General features: G+C 39.5%; 2 protein-coding genes across 5 annotated transcripts; both read left to right on the top strand.

Moving 5' to 3' along the window:
- Positions 1 to 7,014, top strand: LOC113026991 (fatty acyl-CoA hydrolase precursor, medium chain-like). 2 transcript variants are annotated; one of them, XM_080304843.1, is made up of 13 exons: positions 1 to 223; positions 1,383 to 1,575; positions 1,652 to 1,793; positions 2,016 to 2,149; positions 4,617 to 4,770; positions 4,858 to 4,962; positions 5,088 to 5,171; positions 5,322 to 5,465; positions 5,572 to 5,649; positions 5,737 to 5,884; positions 5,998 to 6,147; positions 6,233 to 6,305; positions 6,381 to 7,014. In XM_080304843.1, exons 1-13 carry the CDS (start codon positions 148 to 150, stop codon positions 6,565 to 6,567), a joined length of 1,668 nt encoding a protein of 555 aa, XP_080160969.1. In that variant the 5' UTR covers positions 1 to 147; the 3' UTR covers positions 6,568 to 7,014. The 2 variants fall into 2 exon arrangements, with proteins under 2 accessions (XP_080160969.1, XP_026032144.2); XM_026176359.2 differs by having other exon boundaries at positions 5,088 to 5,186.
- Positions 7,015 to 7,518: 504 nt separating this feature from the next.
- Positions 7,519 to 14,653, top strand: LOC113026994 (cocaine esterase-like). 3 transcript variants are annotated; one of them, XM_026176362.2, is made up of 13 exons: positions 7,519 to 7,747; positions 9,107 to 9,299; positions 9,376 to 9,517; positions 9,750 to 9,883; positions 12,375 to 12,528; positions 12,618 to 12,722; positions 12,828 to 12,926; positions 13,071 to 13,214; positions 13,321 to 13,398; positions 13,486 to 13,633; positions 13,747 to 13,896; positions 13,982 to 14,054; positions 14,123 to 14,653. In XM_026176362.2, the coding sequence occupies exons 1-13, from the start codon at positions 7,672 to 7,674 to the stop codon at positions 14,307 to 14,309; spliced, it is 1,683 nt and encodes a 560-aa protein (XP_026032147.1). In that variant the 5' UTR covers positions 7,519 to 7,671; the 3' UTR covers positions 14,310 to 14,653. The 3 variants fall into 3 exon arrangements, with proteins under 3 accessions (XP_026032147.1, XP_080160966.1, XP_080160967.1); XM_080304840.1 differs by lacking the exon at positions 12,618 to 12,722; XM_080304841.1 differs by lacking the exons at positions 12,618 to 12,722; positions 12,828 to 12,926.
- Positions 14,654 to 15,353: the final 700 nt, after the last annotated feature.

The following is a 15,353-nucleotide window of genomic DNA, read 5'->3' as shown; positions in this document are numbered from 1 at the left end:
ACGTCACATCCTGTAAGAGAAACTAGCTGTTTCCCTATGTGAAAGAGAAAAGGAAAAAGCTTAACAAGAGGAAGCACTCTCTCTGTCTGTTGGCTTTTTGGCTCACATCTCTGAGAATCTGCCTGGTTTTGTAATCCAGAGTCGACCATGAAGTTCCGTGTGCAGCAGACTTTCTGCTTCTTGATGTCCGTTTTATTCCTCTGTGTTGTTGCAGACCTTCAGGGTGAGTAGGTGAAAACAGTTCTTTGCAAAATGACCTTTGTCACAACACTTAACTTATGTGTAATTTATGCTTTTGTGTTTGTGTATCGTACAGGCAGTGCATGTTTTTATTACACGAGTCTCTCTTTGAAAAATATCTGCATAAATCTGGCAGCTGCAATCAATCATCCCTGAGTGGTATTATGGCAGTAATAATTATAATAAAAACAGAAGCAGTTCGGACCACACTGTTAATTTCATTACACTGTAGCTGTATATTAGACATGATTTAAAATAAAATGGACATAAGGTTAACTTTACGTTGCACCTGCACTTCGTTCAAAGGTGAAAGACTGGAGATAACCAGGCTAGGTGTGCTGATAGGAGAGGATTGAAGATAACTTTTCAGTAGGACAGGGTGCAAGTGTTATTAAGCAAATTTCTTTTTTGCTGACTTCATGCTGTTAAAGAATAAATGGAGTATTGCAGTGACTGTGAATAAACAGAAACAGATCTCATGCTCAACTCTGCTTTTTTACCAGGATAATTGTAGACACCACCCAACAAAGAATGCTTATGGTAAAAATAAATAAATGAATTAGCAAGTAGCCTTTTTCAAATTAATGATGACATATCACAGCTGGTTAGATTATTTAAATGTCTGGTTTAAACCAAAACATTTTCATTTAGTGCTTTAGTTAGCGCCCTCACTATAAAGATGGGGATTAATTGTCCACAGCAAAAGCTAAACTTTTCCCTTGATTTCTAAAAGTATTGACTTTACTTACACAAGTGACCAGTTAATAAACTTTCTGACTTTTTTCTCTTTTGATCACCTACATGATATAGTGAACTCTGAGTTTTAGTTCTTTCACATGGCTTCATATGACTGTATCACATATAGTCTTCATAAAAATAAGGTACTGCCAGGATTCAAATATTGAATATTTTGAGGAATTTAGTTATAATTTTTAAGTGCTTTTTCTCTAAGTATTTTTAAACCATTCATCAAATTGTTGACTAGTTTTTCTTTTGATGACGTTACCAGAACCAGATATTGCATATTTTGAGAAATTTGGTATGTCTGTTATAATTTCAAAGCACGTTTGAATGGAAGATTTAATTTTTTTAATTATAAAGTTTTATGTTATGATTCTCACTGATTTCTAATATCCTGACAGCACCTGTAGTCCACACAAAGCTTGGGAGCCTGAAAGGTGAGTATGTGAGTGTGAAAGGGAAGGAGACTGGCGTCCATGCCTACCTGGGTGTCCCATTTGCTAAACCACCCCTCGGCCCTTCCTTGAGACTGGCTCCACCTCAGCCTGCAGAAGAATGGGAAGGAGTAAGAGATGCCACTAAACAGCCACCAATGTAAGAAATGTGAACTTCAACATACTTGGAGGAATTATTGGCTTTATTTGTAAAATTAGCATTGTCTCTCTTTAAGGTGCATTCAGTCTAAAGAAGCTGTTTTGGATCTGGTTGATAAACTCGGTGGACTGCTGGCAGAAATACCAGACATCTCTGAAGACTGTCTTTACCTCAACATTTACGCTCCTGCAAACAGAGCTAAAAATGCCAAGCTCCCAGTAAGAACCTTTTGCTGTAGATTATGAGGGATGCCTAATCACAGTCTCAATAAAGAGACCCATCTTCAGAACTCAATTGTACATTTTATCATCTAAAATGTAAACTTAAGTGTTTTTGTTTGTTTAACGTTTACATTTATGAAGATTAGTTATTGTAGCTTGACTGAGACTCCAAAAGATCCTCTAATCTTTGACAGAATGCTCTTTTATTGTTCTGCCCAGGTCATGGTCTGGATTCATGGTGGGGGCTTTGCGCTGGGATCTGCTTCAATATATGATGGCTCTGCCTTGGCTGCTTACCAGGACGTGGTTGTGGTTCTGATCCAGTATCGCTTGGGACTTCTGGGTTTTCTCAGGTAAATAAACTCCATCCATCCATAATCTCTCCAACAGGTCTGCCCTGTGGCCTCCTCCTAGTGGGAGACTGTGAGTACATATCGCCTCAACCAGGAGGTGTCCAGGAGGCATCCTAATCAGATGTCTGAACCCCCTTAACTCAAACTCCTTTAGATGTGGAGCGGCTCTACTCTGAGCCCCTCCCAAATGGCCAAACTCCTCACCCCATCTCTAAGAGAGAGTCCAGTCACCCTTGGGAGAAAGCTCATTGCCACAGCACCAATCTGTCTATAAAAATTATGAACAGAATCTGTAATATATTATTATTATTATTATTATATATAATTATATATTATTATTATTTTTGCACTAACTTGTCTTGTAGCACCTTGGTTCCTGGAGGAACGTTGTTTCGCCTCACTGTGTATTTTTAAACTGTATATGGTTGAAGTGACAATAAAGTTGAACTTGGAACTTGGAACTTGGAACTTGTAATAAATGCAGCCCTGGTGGAGTCCAGTACACATGAGGAACAATTCCGATTTATTGCCGGCATTGCAAACCAAGCGCTTGCAACAGTTGTAGAAGGACAGAATGAATAAAAACAATGGGACTGACCCCATACTCCTGAAGCATCTCACACAAGATCTACTCTTACAGACACAATCAAATGCCTTCTCCAAGTCCACACAACAAATGTAGGCTGGTTGGGTGAACTCCCATACACCCCACCATATCCTTGAGATGATAAAGAGCTGTGTTGCGCACCCAGGAGGAAAACCACATTGTTTCTCCTGTACTAGAGGTTTGACTAACTCACAGACTCCTCTTTCCAGCAGCCTGGCATAGGATTTTCTGTGGAGGCTGAGGAGTGCGATTCCCATATAATTGAGCACACCCTCTTATCCCCCTTCTTGAAGATGGGAAGCACAACCCAGGTCTGCCAATTCAGAGGTACAGCCCCAGATCTCAACGCAACACTGTAGAGGCATCTCAACCAAGATAGCCCTACAACATCGGAACTCAGGGTGAACCTCATCCACCCCAGGGGCCCTACCACCAAGGAGTTGTTTAACTGCTTCAGTAACCTCGCTCCTGGTTATAAGATAAGATAAGATAAGATAAGATAACCTTTATTAGTCCCACACGTGGGAAATTTGTTTTGTCACAGCAGGAAGTGGACAGTGCAAAAGTTATGAGGCAAAAATTAGAATACAATAAGAATAAATACAGTACACAGCTGTACAGAATAGAATAAAATAATATACTATATACAGTAGAATAAAATAGAATAAAAATATACAATAAGATAAAAATAGAATACAAATACAAATACTATATACAACTGAGTAAAAATACAACGATGACAGAAAGGATTATTGCACTTAGTATTATTGCATATGTATGGATGTGTGTGCTTGATCAGTTAAAGTCTTTATTATGGAGTCTGACAGCAGTGGGGAGGAAAGACCTGCGAAATCTCTCCGTCCCACACCGTGGGTGCCGCAGTCTCCCACTGAAGGAGCTGCTCAGTGCTGTCACAGTCTGCTGCATGGGGTGGGAGATGTTGTCCATCAGGGATGACAGCTTAGCCGCCGTTCTCCTGTCACTCACCACCTCCACTGGGTCCAGAGGGCATCCTAGAACAGAGCTGGCCCTTCGGATCACCCTGTTCAGTCTCTTCCTGTCCCCAGCAGAGATGCTGCCGCCCCAGCAGACCACGCCATAAAAGATAGCAGAAGCCACAACAGAGTCATAGAAGGTCTTCAGGAGTGGGACCTCCACTGCATGAGTATCTTCAGTCGAAGTCAGCAACACTCCACCCACACTATACACAGTGTTGGTAAAGCTCCTGTCCAGGATACTGGTTCCAGAGCCCAAGATATGCATTGAGGTGAGCCTGACTTTATCTGTCTGGTACCTCTCAATCTCACACAATATCTCAGGCTCCTTCCCCAATACAGGCGACGTTTCATGTCTCCATCGCCAGCCTCAGTAGACAGGCATCGGTCTGCCAGTGTCTCCACCCTTGGCCACCACTGGCACACATTGCACCCGACCCCTACAGTGCCTCCAATCTCCCTTGTTCAGGCCGCCCCAAGCTGACCCCATGTGCTGATGCCCAGCCCCCAGGTTCCCACCATCAGGTGCCATCCCCAAACCTGGCTCCAGGGTGGGGCCCCAGTAACCCACTCCCAGGCAGGGTAAACTGTTGGCTCACAGTGTATAAACATAGCTTAATAATTTTTTTTACTCCCTTACCCTGTCAGTCAGGTTCAACAAATATGTGGAAGTGGGATATGCTACTATTCCCCAAATGGACAAATGAGATCCAGTAGCGAGTTTCAGTAGTGACTTACTGGCAGGAGCTGGTAGTGCCAGCTGCTGCCAATAACCTACAATAAAAAACCTACAATAGAATTGTCTTGTGAAAAGATATTTCATTTAGGAAAAATACATTATAAAAATGGCATTTTGATCTATCAGCACTGGAGATGAGCACATTTCAGGGAACTTTGGCCTGCTGGACCAGGTTGAAGCTCTCAAGTGGATCCAGCAGCACATTCACAACTTTGGAGGAGACCCAGGATTAGTTACTATATTTGGAGAGTCTGCTGGTGGAGTGAGCGTGTCTCTTCTGGTAAGAATCTACAGTTAGAGGAACTTTATATAAACCTTTTCACTCTAGAACAAAAATTAATATTTGATGTGTTACTTGAATCACCAGCTCCTGTCACCACTGTCTGATGGGCTGTTTCACCGTGCTATTGCTGAGAGTGGCACAGCTGCAATGAATGTACTTATGGCAAATGATCCTCTACCAATGGCGCAGGTTAATTATCCATATTCATCTTTTTTGGAGGGTTAAAAACATTTTTGTATCACAGAATAATGAGAATATTAAAATGGATTTGTTTTGACAAATATTTGACATTCATATTATACATTTCACCTCAGGCAGTTGCAAACGCATCTGGCTGCAGTCTCGAAAGCACAAAGAAGATCAGTGACTGCATGAGAAACCTTGATATTGATACTATAGTGGGTTTTACACAGGTGAGGTAATGGGTGCAAACATGATAGAGAATGATTATTATGACTTCTACAATATTTCTTTGAAACCTTTGATTTCTCCCTCAGCTCTGTTCATGCTATCACATCTTTCACTTTTGTACATTTTATTTTCTCAAGGATCCAAATTTGAGAATTCAAGTAAATGTTGATGGACATTTCCTGACTAAACCTGTGGATGAGCTGTTTCGTAAACATGAACTCCATGCTGTTCCATTCATGACTGGTGTCAATAATGATGAAGGTGGATGGATGCTTGCATCAGTAAGTGTCACAGGAACATGTAAATAAAAAGCTCCATGATCTCAATGTAGTTTGTTGTTGTTTTGTAATGTTGAAAAAAAAGTAATTTGGCTTGGTATTTCCTTAGTTTTTTGCTCCCCAAAACTGGACAGAAGGACTAGATCGGGAATTTGTTTTGAACATGGTTTCCTTCTTCTACCCCGACGTAAGGCAGACACCACTTGATGTTACAATATTACTGTCCCCGACCTGCTCGAGCTTCTTTGATTGATGTGTTGCTTATTTCTTTAAGCCTAAAGCAGCATTTATCAGAGATGTGATAGCTGATGAATATATCGGAAATGGTGACGACCGTGTGAAAAACAGAGATGGGTACACTGAGATGCTTGGAGATTTGTTTTTCACCATTCCAGCGATCAAAGCTGCTAATGCTCACAGAGGTAATTTAATTTGTTTAATAAAAGATTATACAAATCTGTTTAAAACCCAACACTTGATATTTACTGTGACACACTTTCATTAACAAATATCACACACATTCGTCTAATTCCAGATGCAGGCGCTCCTGTATACCTGTATGAGTACCAACATCCTCCCAAATTCCTGCAGCAGAAAAGGCCGAGCTTTGTCGGGACTGACCATGCGGATGAAATTTTTACAGTTTTGGGATTTTGCTTCACAACTACCCATGTTAGGTTATCTGGTAAGGCTTTACAAAAACTCTACCTTAGTGCTTGATCTGTTTTGTTTTGTTGATTGAAAAATGTTTTGCAACATGATCGTTTTAGATCCGTGCCCTGAGGATGAAGAACAGTTGAGCAAGATCATGATGAGCTACTGGGGGAACTTTGCTCGCACAGGGTAGGAATTTCCAAATGTTGTAAATTTCACATTTCACACTTTTAATAACTGAATAACAAATGTATGTGTGTTTAGATCTCCTAATGGGCACAACCTTGTCCACTGGCCAAAGTATGGAGCAGAAGAAAAGTACCTGGCGATTGGTTTAAAAAAGCAGGTAACTGCTCAGCACCTGAAGAAGGAGCGCTTTGTCTTCCTGACTCAGACCGTCCCAGAGAAGATCAAACAGCATGAGGAAAATGCAGAACGCAGCGAGCTGTAGAAAACTCACATCTGGTCTCTGCTCCATCAATTTTAAAGTAATTACACTAAACCAGGGGTAGGCAAATTTAGGCCTCAAGTGCTGGTGTCCTGCAGGTTTTAGATGTGTCCTTGATCCAACACAGCTGATGCAAATGGTCAAATGACCCCCTCAACATGTCTTGAAGTTCTTCAGAGGCCTGGTAATGAACTAATGATTTGATTTAGGTGTGTTGACCCAGGGGGACTTCTAAAACCTGCAGGACACCAGCCCTTGAGGCCTGGAGTTGGCTACCCCTGGACTAAACCATAATTCCCTTATCAAAAGGTCTTGTGAGGACCATCCATATTCTAATGTGATTTTTTTTTTTCAATTAATTGAATCCAGAGTATCAGGGTATTTTAAATCTAGTACTGTAAACATAAGTTTTGTAAAACATTTATAAAATAAAAAGTTTTGACAAACCAATTTTGCAGCATTTTGTTTGTTTGTGACCTGTGCTTCTTTTACCTGAAAAGTTAGCACTCCATTCCCTCAAACATCCTATCAGATTAATTAGATAAAACTTTACTAATCCCTAAAGTGGGTTCTTCCCGGAAAATTCAGTTCAGTTTTTTCTTACATTTTCTCTTGTGTGCATTCAACCTTCAGAAGTCCTCCCGAGCAACTGTGGCAACACCTCTGTGTCTGTGTGGGTCATGAGAAATGCAATGCAAGCAAAAACAACTGCACTTGTATTAATTACTGTATCATAGTTCAAGAGCCTGTGACACAGCATGTGCTCATATGAATAAACTTGTAACCAAATTCACATTTTGAGCTTTTCAGACAGGCAGACGAAAAAAAAAAGGATTGCAAGAAAAAGTTGGTCATTACGATAGCGGCGAAACTTTTCTGGATTGAGTCCTGAATCGATCCTAAAGCTTAGACTTTAGATTGGACTTTAGTCCCGTGATGGTTTGGCGTCAAACTGAATGACAGCATATCTTGCTAGAGACACTATATTTTCCTCTTTGTGAAAGAGAAAAGAAGAAGTCTTTATATGAGGACGCACTTCCTATATCTCTTTGTTCTGCGCTCGGTTCTTGAAAAATCTGCAGAATTTAGCAATCCACAGAGCTGACCATGGAGTTGCATGCAAAGCACAATTTCTTCTTCTTTGTATCCGGTTTATTCCTCTGTGCTGCTGCAGAACTTCAGGGTAAGTAGGATAAAACTGTTCTTAGCAAAATGACCTTTGTAACATCACCTAATTTCTGTGTAATGTGTGTGTTCTTTAAACCTAAGTGTGTGTGTGTTCCTTAAACCTACGTGTAGTGCATGTTTTTCTTCTTTTCCTTTTTTTTTGCACAGTCGCTTTTTGAAAAGCTTCTTTTTAAATCTGGCTGTAGTATCATCTTCAGTGGTATGATGGCTATAATAGTCATAATAAATGCTGATAATTAAACATCAACTTTTGTGTTCTAAGTCCAGGTGACTTTTTACCTACAAACTGTGTTCAAAGGTGAACGATAGCAAAGAACCAAGTATGGTGTACCCATGGGAGATGGTAGTATGTCAGCATATGTATATGTATGTATATATATATATATATATATATATATATATATATATATATATATATATATATATATACATAGATATACATAGATATATATATATATATATATATATATATAGATATATATATATATATAGATATATATATATATATATATATATATATATATATAGATATAGATATAGATATAGATAGCTTTTTTTTTTGCTAACTTCAGTGACTGTTAATAAACAGAAACAGATTTCATGGTCAACTCTGCTTCTTCACCAGGATCACTGTAGACACAACACACAACAAAGGAAGTTTATGGTAAACAAACAACAAAACAAAAAGCCATTTGAGCAAGTGGCTTTTTTCAAATAAATGATGAACTATCACACTTGCTCAGATTTTTTTAAACCATTTTAAACCAAAATAATAAAAAAGCTTATTTAGTGTAATGGTGCTGTAGCTTAAGCAACTTAATCCACCAAATGGTCTGCATCAATAAATTAATTAAATTAGAATTTAATCAATATTAGGATAGGAATTAAATTGTCCACAGCAAAATATGAAATTGTATTCGTTTCCTGAATGTGGTTATCTCAAATCCTGAGGATTAATATAGTGGCGAACCAGAGTTTTCTTGATATTGAATTCATTTTCATAATTAACCAATTCATAAAATTCCATTCAGGCTGCTCATGTATTTGACTTAGTTATACAAACAGTATTGTAACACTGTTTTTTAACATGGCTTTATATGACTGTGTCACATGAAAAGTTCTATAAGGAGCAATTTTAAACTTGTCTGATGAACATAGTCTGCATAAAACTGAGCTATAGAGAGCAGTCAATTATTGCATGTTTTGAGCAAAATACTTTTCACTGGAAGATTTATTTTATTTTTAAAATATAGAATAGAATAGAATAGAATAATCCTTTAATTGTCCCACAATTAAAGGGGGACGATGTGAAGTTTTATGTTAAGATTTTCAGTCATTTCTAATATCCTGACAGCACCTGTAGTCCACACAAAGCTCGGGAGCCTGAAAGGTGAGTATGTGAGTGTGAAAGGGAAGGAGACTGGCGTCCATGCCTACCTGGGTGTCCCATTTGCTAAACCACCCCTCGGCCCTTCCTTGAGACTGGCTCCACCTCAGCCTGCAGAAAGATGGGAAGGAGTAAGAGATGCCACTAAACAGCCACCAATGTAAGAAATGTGAACTTCAACATACTTGGAGGAATTATTGGCTTTATTTGTAAAATTAGCATTGTCTCTCTTTAAGGTGCATTCAGTCTAAAGAAGCTGTTTTGGATATGCTTAATAAACTCGGTGCACTGCTGGCAGAAGTACCAGACATCTCTGAAGACTGTCTTTACCTCAACATATACACTCCTGCTAAAAGAGCTAATAATGCCAAGCTCCCAGTAAGAATCTTTAGCTGTAGGTTTTGACTGTTGCCTAATCACAATCTCAATAAAGACACCATTCTTTAGAACTCAGTTGTTAATTGTATCATCTAAAATGTAAACTTGAGTGTTTTTGTTTGTTTAACATTTAAATTACTTTTTGTTATTAGTTATTAGATTAGTTATTGTAACTGACACTCCAAATGGTCCTCTAAGCTTTGAAGAAATGGTATTTTATTGTTCTGTCCAGGTCATGGTCTGGATTCATGGTGGGGGTTTTACGCTGGGATCAGCTTCAACATATGATGGCTCTCCCCTGGCTGCTTACCAGGATGTAGTTGTGGTTCTGATCCAGTATCGCTTGGGACTTCTGGGTTTTCTCAGGTAAATAAACTTCATCCACCCATAATCTCTCCAGCATGTCCTGGCTCTGCCTCAGGGCCTTCTCTCAGTGGGACACTGGGAGCCCAGGACACCTTACCCAGGAGGCGTCCAGGAGGCATTCTAGTCAGATGCCTAAACCACCTTAACTTGCTCCTTTTGATGTGGACGAGTAGTGGCTCTATTCTGAGCCCCTCCCGAATGGCCGAACCCCTTACCATATCTTTTAGGGAGAGGCCATCCACCCTTGGGAGAAGGCAGGTGTTGCAACACCAATCTGTCTGTCGATCTCCCACTTCCCTCTCCCCTTACTCATGAACCCTCCCCAGGCCTGGCTCCAGGGTGGGACCCCTGGAACCCTATCCCAAGCAGGGTAAAAGGTCACTCGATGTTTTAATCATAGGAATGTAAATGAACTCAAGTTTCCAAATTAGAACATACAATGAATTTGTTGTTCTGCTTTTTTATCTGATCTAATATGAAAAAGGATTTAAAGTTTGCTTTATTTATCATGTTGTATAAACATGCAATAGCTTGGTTTTTGATTGCCTTACCGTATCACTCAGCTTCAACAAATATGTGGAAGTGGCATATGCAGTTACTGCCCAACTGCACAAATGGGGTCCAGTAGTATCAGAATCCTGGCACTACTATCTGCTGCCAATAGCACTGGACTTTCTGTTGAATTTCAAGATCAACCTCAGGGTGAAATTGGCCACCTTCGGCACTACTTTATTCAATTTCAATTATTTATACACTGTCACTAAACTAAAAAAAAACTCACGTTTTTTTCTAAAAAGATTCACGCACCTCAATCCCAGATTAGTTCTAATACATGTTGTTGGAGTGATTTTGTTAAAAGTTGTCATTGTTGTGTTTAAAACTGTAAACCTTGTCCTGAACTGCATGTTCAGATATTTTTCTGTTCCTCCCCTACATGTTTGCTATTAGCAAACTGCAGGCACATTCCATGTAAAGGTTCTGGTTTCCTTATTTGGTAAGGAATGTTCACTTCCCGACCTTTAGGGGCTCACCTATGCTTGTATGTAGCCATATATGGGGTGGGGTCAGATGACCCTTTTATGACTAAAAATGCAGTTAAAACGGTTGTAACCAGGAAGTCACGTATACAAAGACATATACACAAAGTGTTAGGAAGATTACTTTTAAAATGTATTCAACGACAGATTACAGAACACATGCCCCAAAAAATGTATTTTCTAACGTATTCCGTTACGTTACTCAGTGAGAGTAACGTATTCTGAATACTTTGGATTACTTAATATATTATCAAGCTTTTTACAACTACATGAATGTACTATTGCTGTGTGATTTATTACTATTACTGAAGGTTACTCACCATACCCATAGCAACTAGATTTTAAATCTTAATATAAAATGAGTAAACGTAGGGTGGACATTAGGTAAGGCTGCACTTTTTGCAGCGAGCTCGTGTAGAAAACTATTCTGCGCATATATAAAACAGGTTCGCGGCTCCGAACCGAACCGTCTGGCTAATATGTCGAGTTTCGTGTTGAGCTCGTAGCCGAAAACTAGTTTTACTTTGTTGTCTGGGTCAACTTTTCTAGCGAGAGAGAGAGAGAGGCGTTGAAAGGCTGCTCCAACGGAACACAGCGTACAGTCGAGTCTTAATAGCTTACTTACAACTGGGCTCGTCAGGAACTCTTTTTGGCTGCAGTGGTTATTGTTATATTTACTCTTCCAGCTCCTGTTTCTGCTCGGTGACAACTCATACTTTTCCACTCTCCTGTAATTTTAAAAAATACTTCCTCATGTCATTATGAGACGCGAGATTGAGACACAGGCATTTGAGCCTCTTAATGCGTGTTTTGTTTGGGTTTCCACCGGCGTGGAATTACCAAAAATGGAGAGGGAATAGTCTAACATATGAAGCAGGAAAAGACCGCTGTGTAATCCCTTTATTTGAACAAAGTAACTGTATTCTAAATACCACCTTTTTAAACGGTAACTGTAACGGAATACAGTTACTCATATTTTGTATTTTAAATACGTAACGGCGGTACATGTATTACGTTACTCCCCCAACACTGCAGCCACATACTAACACATACACACACGTGCACTCACATGCTCACACGTGCATGCACACACACAGTGCCTCAGCTTTTACGACACATCATATGGGTTTTACAATGGGGGATTGTGTAACTGTGTTCACTAAATAAAAAGGCTGCAAGGGGAGGCTGGAATTTGGAATTGTCTGGGATCAGGTGAGGAGCTTGAAGCTCTGGATCCTGACCGGACCAGCTACCCTTGCGCAAGTGAAAGCCGATTGAGCTCTGGTTGTCTTGCTTTGTTCATTGAGATAAGTCTCTGAGCCAGCGAGGCTTGCGAGTGCAGACCTAACACATGTGTCCTCACAGATGCTTTAAACACATGGATAAAAGTCTCTTGTGAAAAGATGTTTCAATCAGGGAAAATACATTATAAAAATGGCAATTTGTTCTATCAGCACTGGAGATGAGCACATTTCAGGGAACTTTGGAATGCAGGACCAGGTTGAAGCTCTCAAGTGGATCCAGCAGCACATTCACAACTTTGGAGGAGACCCAGGATTAGTTACTATATTTGGAGAGTCTGCTGGTGGAGTGAGCGTGTCTCTTCTGGTAAGAATCTACAGTTAGAGGAACTTTATATAAACTTTTTCACTCTAAAAAAAATAAAATAATATGTGATGTGTTACTTGAATCACCAGCTCCTGTCACCACTGTCTGATGGGCTGTTTCACCGTGCTATTGCTGAGAGTGGCACAGCTGCAATGAATGTACTTGTTGCAAATAATCCTCTTCCAATTGCCAAGGTCTTTTTGGAGGCTTAATAACATTTCTGTTGCAGATTAATGAGTATATTGCAATTGAGTTCTTTTCCTAAATATTTGACATTTATATTTGACATTTCACCTCAGGCAGTTGCAAATGCATCTGGCTGCAGTCTTGAAAGCACAAAGAAGATCAGTGACTGCATGAGAAACCTTGATATTGATACTATAGTGGGTTTTACACAGGTGAGGTAATGGGTGAATACCTGATAGAAATAGCTGAATATGATTATTATGTCTTCTACAATATTTCTTTGAAGCCTTTGATTTCTCCCTCAGCTCTGTTCATGCTATCACATCTTTCACTTTAGTACATTTTATTTTCTCAAGGATCCAACATTAAGATTTCAAGTAAATGTTGATGGACATTTCCTGACTAAACCTGTGGATGAGCTGTTTCGTAAACATGAACTCCATGCTGTTCCATTCATGACTGGTGTCAATAATGATGAAGGTGGATGGATGCTTGCATCAGTAAGTGTCACAGGAACATGTAAATAAAAAGCTCCATGATCTCAATGTAGTTTGTTGTTGTTTTGTAATGTTGAAAAAAAAGTAATTTGGCTTGGTATTTCCTTAGTTTTTTGCTCCCCAAAACTGGACAGAAGGACTAGATCGGGAATTTCTTTTGAACATGGTTTCCTTCTTCTACCCCGACGTAAGGCAGACACTACTTGATGTTACAATATTACTGTCCCCGACCTGCTCGAGCTTCTTTGATTGATGTGTTGCTTATTTCTTTAAGCCTAAAGCAGCATTTATCAGAGATGTGATAGCTGATGAATATATCGGAAATGGTGACGACCGTGTGAAAAACAGAGATGGGTACACTGAGATGCTTGGAGATTTGTTTTTCACCATTCCAGCGATTAAAGCTGCTAATGCTCACAGAGGTAATTTAATTTGTTTAATGAAAGATTATACAAATCTGTTTAAAACCCAACACTTGATGTTTACTGTGACACACTTTCATTAACAAATATCACACACATTCATCAAATTCTAGATGCAGGCGCTCCTGTATACCTGTATGAGTACCAACATCCTCCCAAATTCCTGCAGCAGAAAAGACTGAGCTTTGTTGGGAGTGACCACGGAGATGAAATTTTTATAGTTTTGGGATTTTGCTTCACAACTACCCATGTTAGGTTACCCGGTAAGACTTTATAAAAACTCTGCCTTACTGCTCAATCTATTTTGTTTTGTTGATTGAAAAGTGTTTTGCAACATGATTGTTTTAGATCCGTGCCCTGAGGATGAAGAACAGTTGAGCAAGATCATGATGAGCTACTGGGGGAACTTTGCTCGCACAGGGTAGGAATTTCCAAATGTTGTAAATTTCACACTTTTAATAACTGAATAACAAATGTATGTGTGTTTAGATCTCCTAATGGGCACAACCTTGTCCACTGGCCAAAGTATGGAGCAGAAGAAAAGTACCTGGCGATTGGTTTAAAAAAGCAGGTAACTGCTCAGCACCTGAAGAAGGAGCGCTTTGTCTTCCTGACTCAGACCGTCCCAGAGAAGATCAAACAGCATGAGGAAAATGCAGAACGCAGCGAGCTGTAGAAAACTCACATCTGGTCTCTGCTCCATCAATTTTAAAGTAATTACACTAAACCATAATTCCCTTATATAAAGGTCTTGTGAAGATTATCCATATTCTAATATACAATGAATATTTTGGCATTTTCTTTTAATGGAATCCCTGATTTTGTTTTTCAAAGAAAAAAATGTCATTCTTACATTTTCACAAAACTGTGAATAGACTGTCCAGTAGGATCAAAGTATTAACAATAACTGCCAATCTCAAGTCACCTGCGTGTTACCAGGGTATTTTAAATCTGGCACTGTAAAAATAGGTTTTGCAAAATGATAAAACATTTATAAAATGAAAAGATTTGACAAACCAATATTGCAGCACTTTGTTTGTCTGTGACCTTTGCTAGTATTACCTGAAAACTTACCACTCCATTCCCTCAAATATCCTTTGAGATGCAACATGCGTTTTTTCATATTTTTTTCTTACATTTTCTCTTGTGTGCATTCAACCTTCAGAAGTCCTCCCGAGCAACTGTGTCAACACCTCTGTGTCTGTGTGGGTCATGAGAAATGCAATGCAAGCAAAAACAACTGCATTTGTATTAATTACTGTATCATAGTTCAAGAGCCTGTGACACAAGCATGCGCTCATATGAATAAACTTGTAACCAAATTCACATTTTGAGCTTTTCAGACAGGCAGACGAAAAAAAGGATTGCAAGACAAAGTTGTGAATTAGCGGCGAAGTAGGCGGGACATCCGAAGCAGAAAGTGTTCTGGAAGTGAGTCCTGAAGTGAATCTAAAGCTTAGACTGTAGATTGGACTTTAGTCCCGTTATGGTTTGGCGTCAAACTGAATGACGTCTGTTGTGTCCACACATACTATTGCATTTGTTCTGTAGATGCATTTACCAGAAGCGCTAGAGGGCGCTAGTGAGTATGTTGTTCTGGTTTTGGAGAAGAAAAAAAGAAAAATAAAGAAAGGAGTCAACTCCGGTAATCCTCTGTTCCTACCTGCGTGTGTGTGTAATACTTGCTGAACTAACACCACACAACAAGTGGCGACGAGAG

This window comes from Astatotilapia calliptera, chromosome 7 (assembly GCF_964374335.1).
Source record: "Astatotilapia calliptera chromosome 7, fAstCal68.1, whole genome shotgun sequence".
Classification (NCBI taxonomy): Eukaryota; Metazoa; Chordata; class Actinopteri; order Cichliformes; family Cichlidae; genus Astatotilapia; species Astatotilapia calliptera.
The sequence above is the reverse complement of the archived record's forward strand: the minus strand, read 5'-3'. Positions and strand labels throughout refer to the sequence as shown.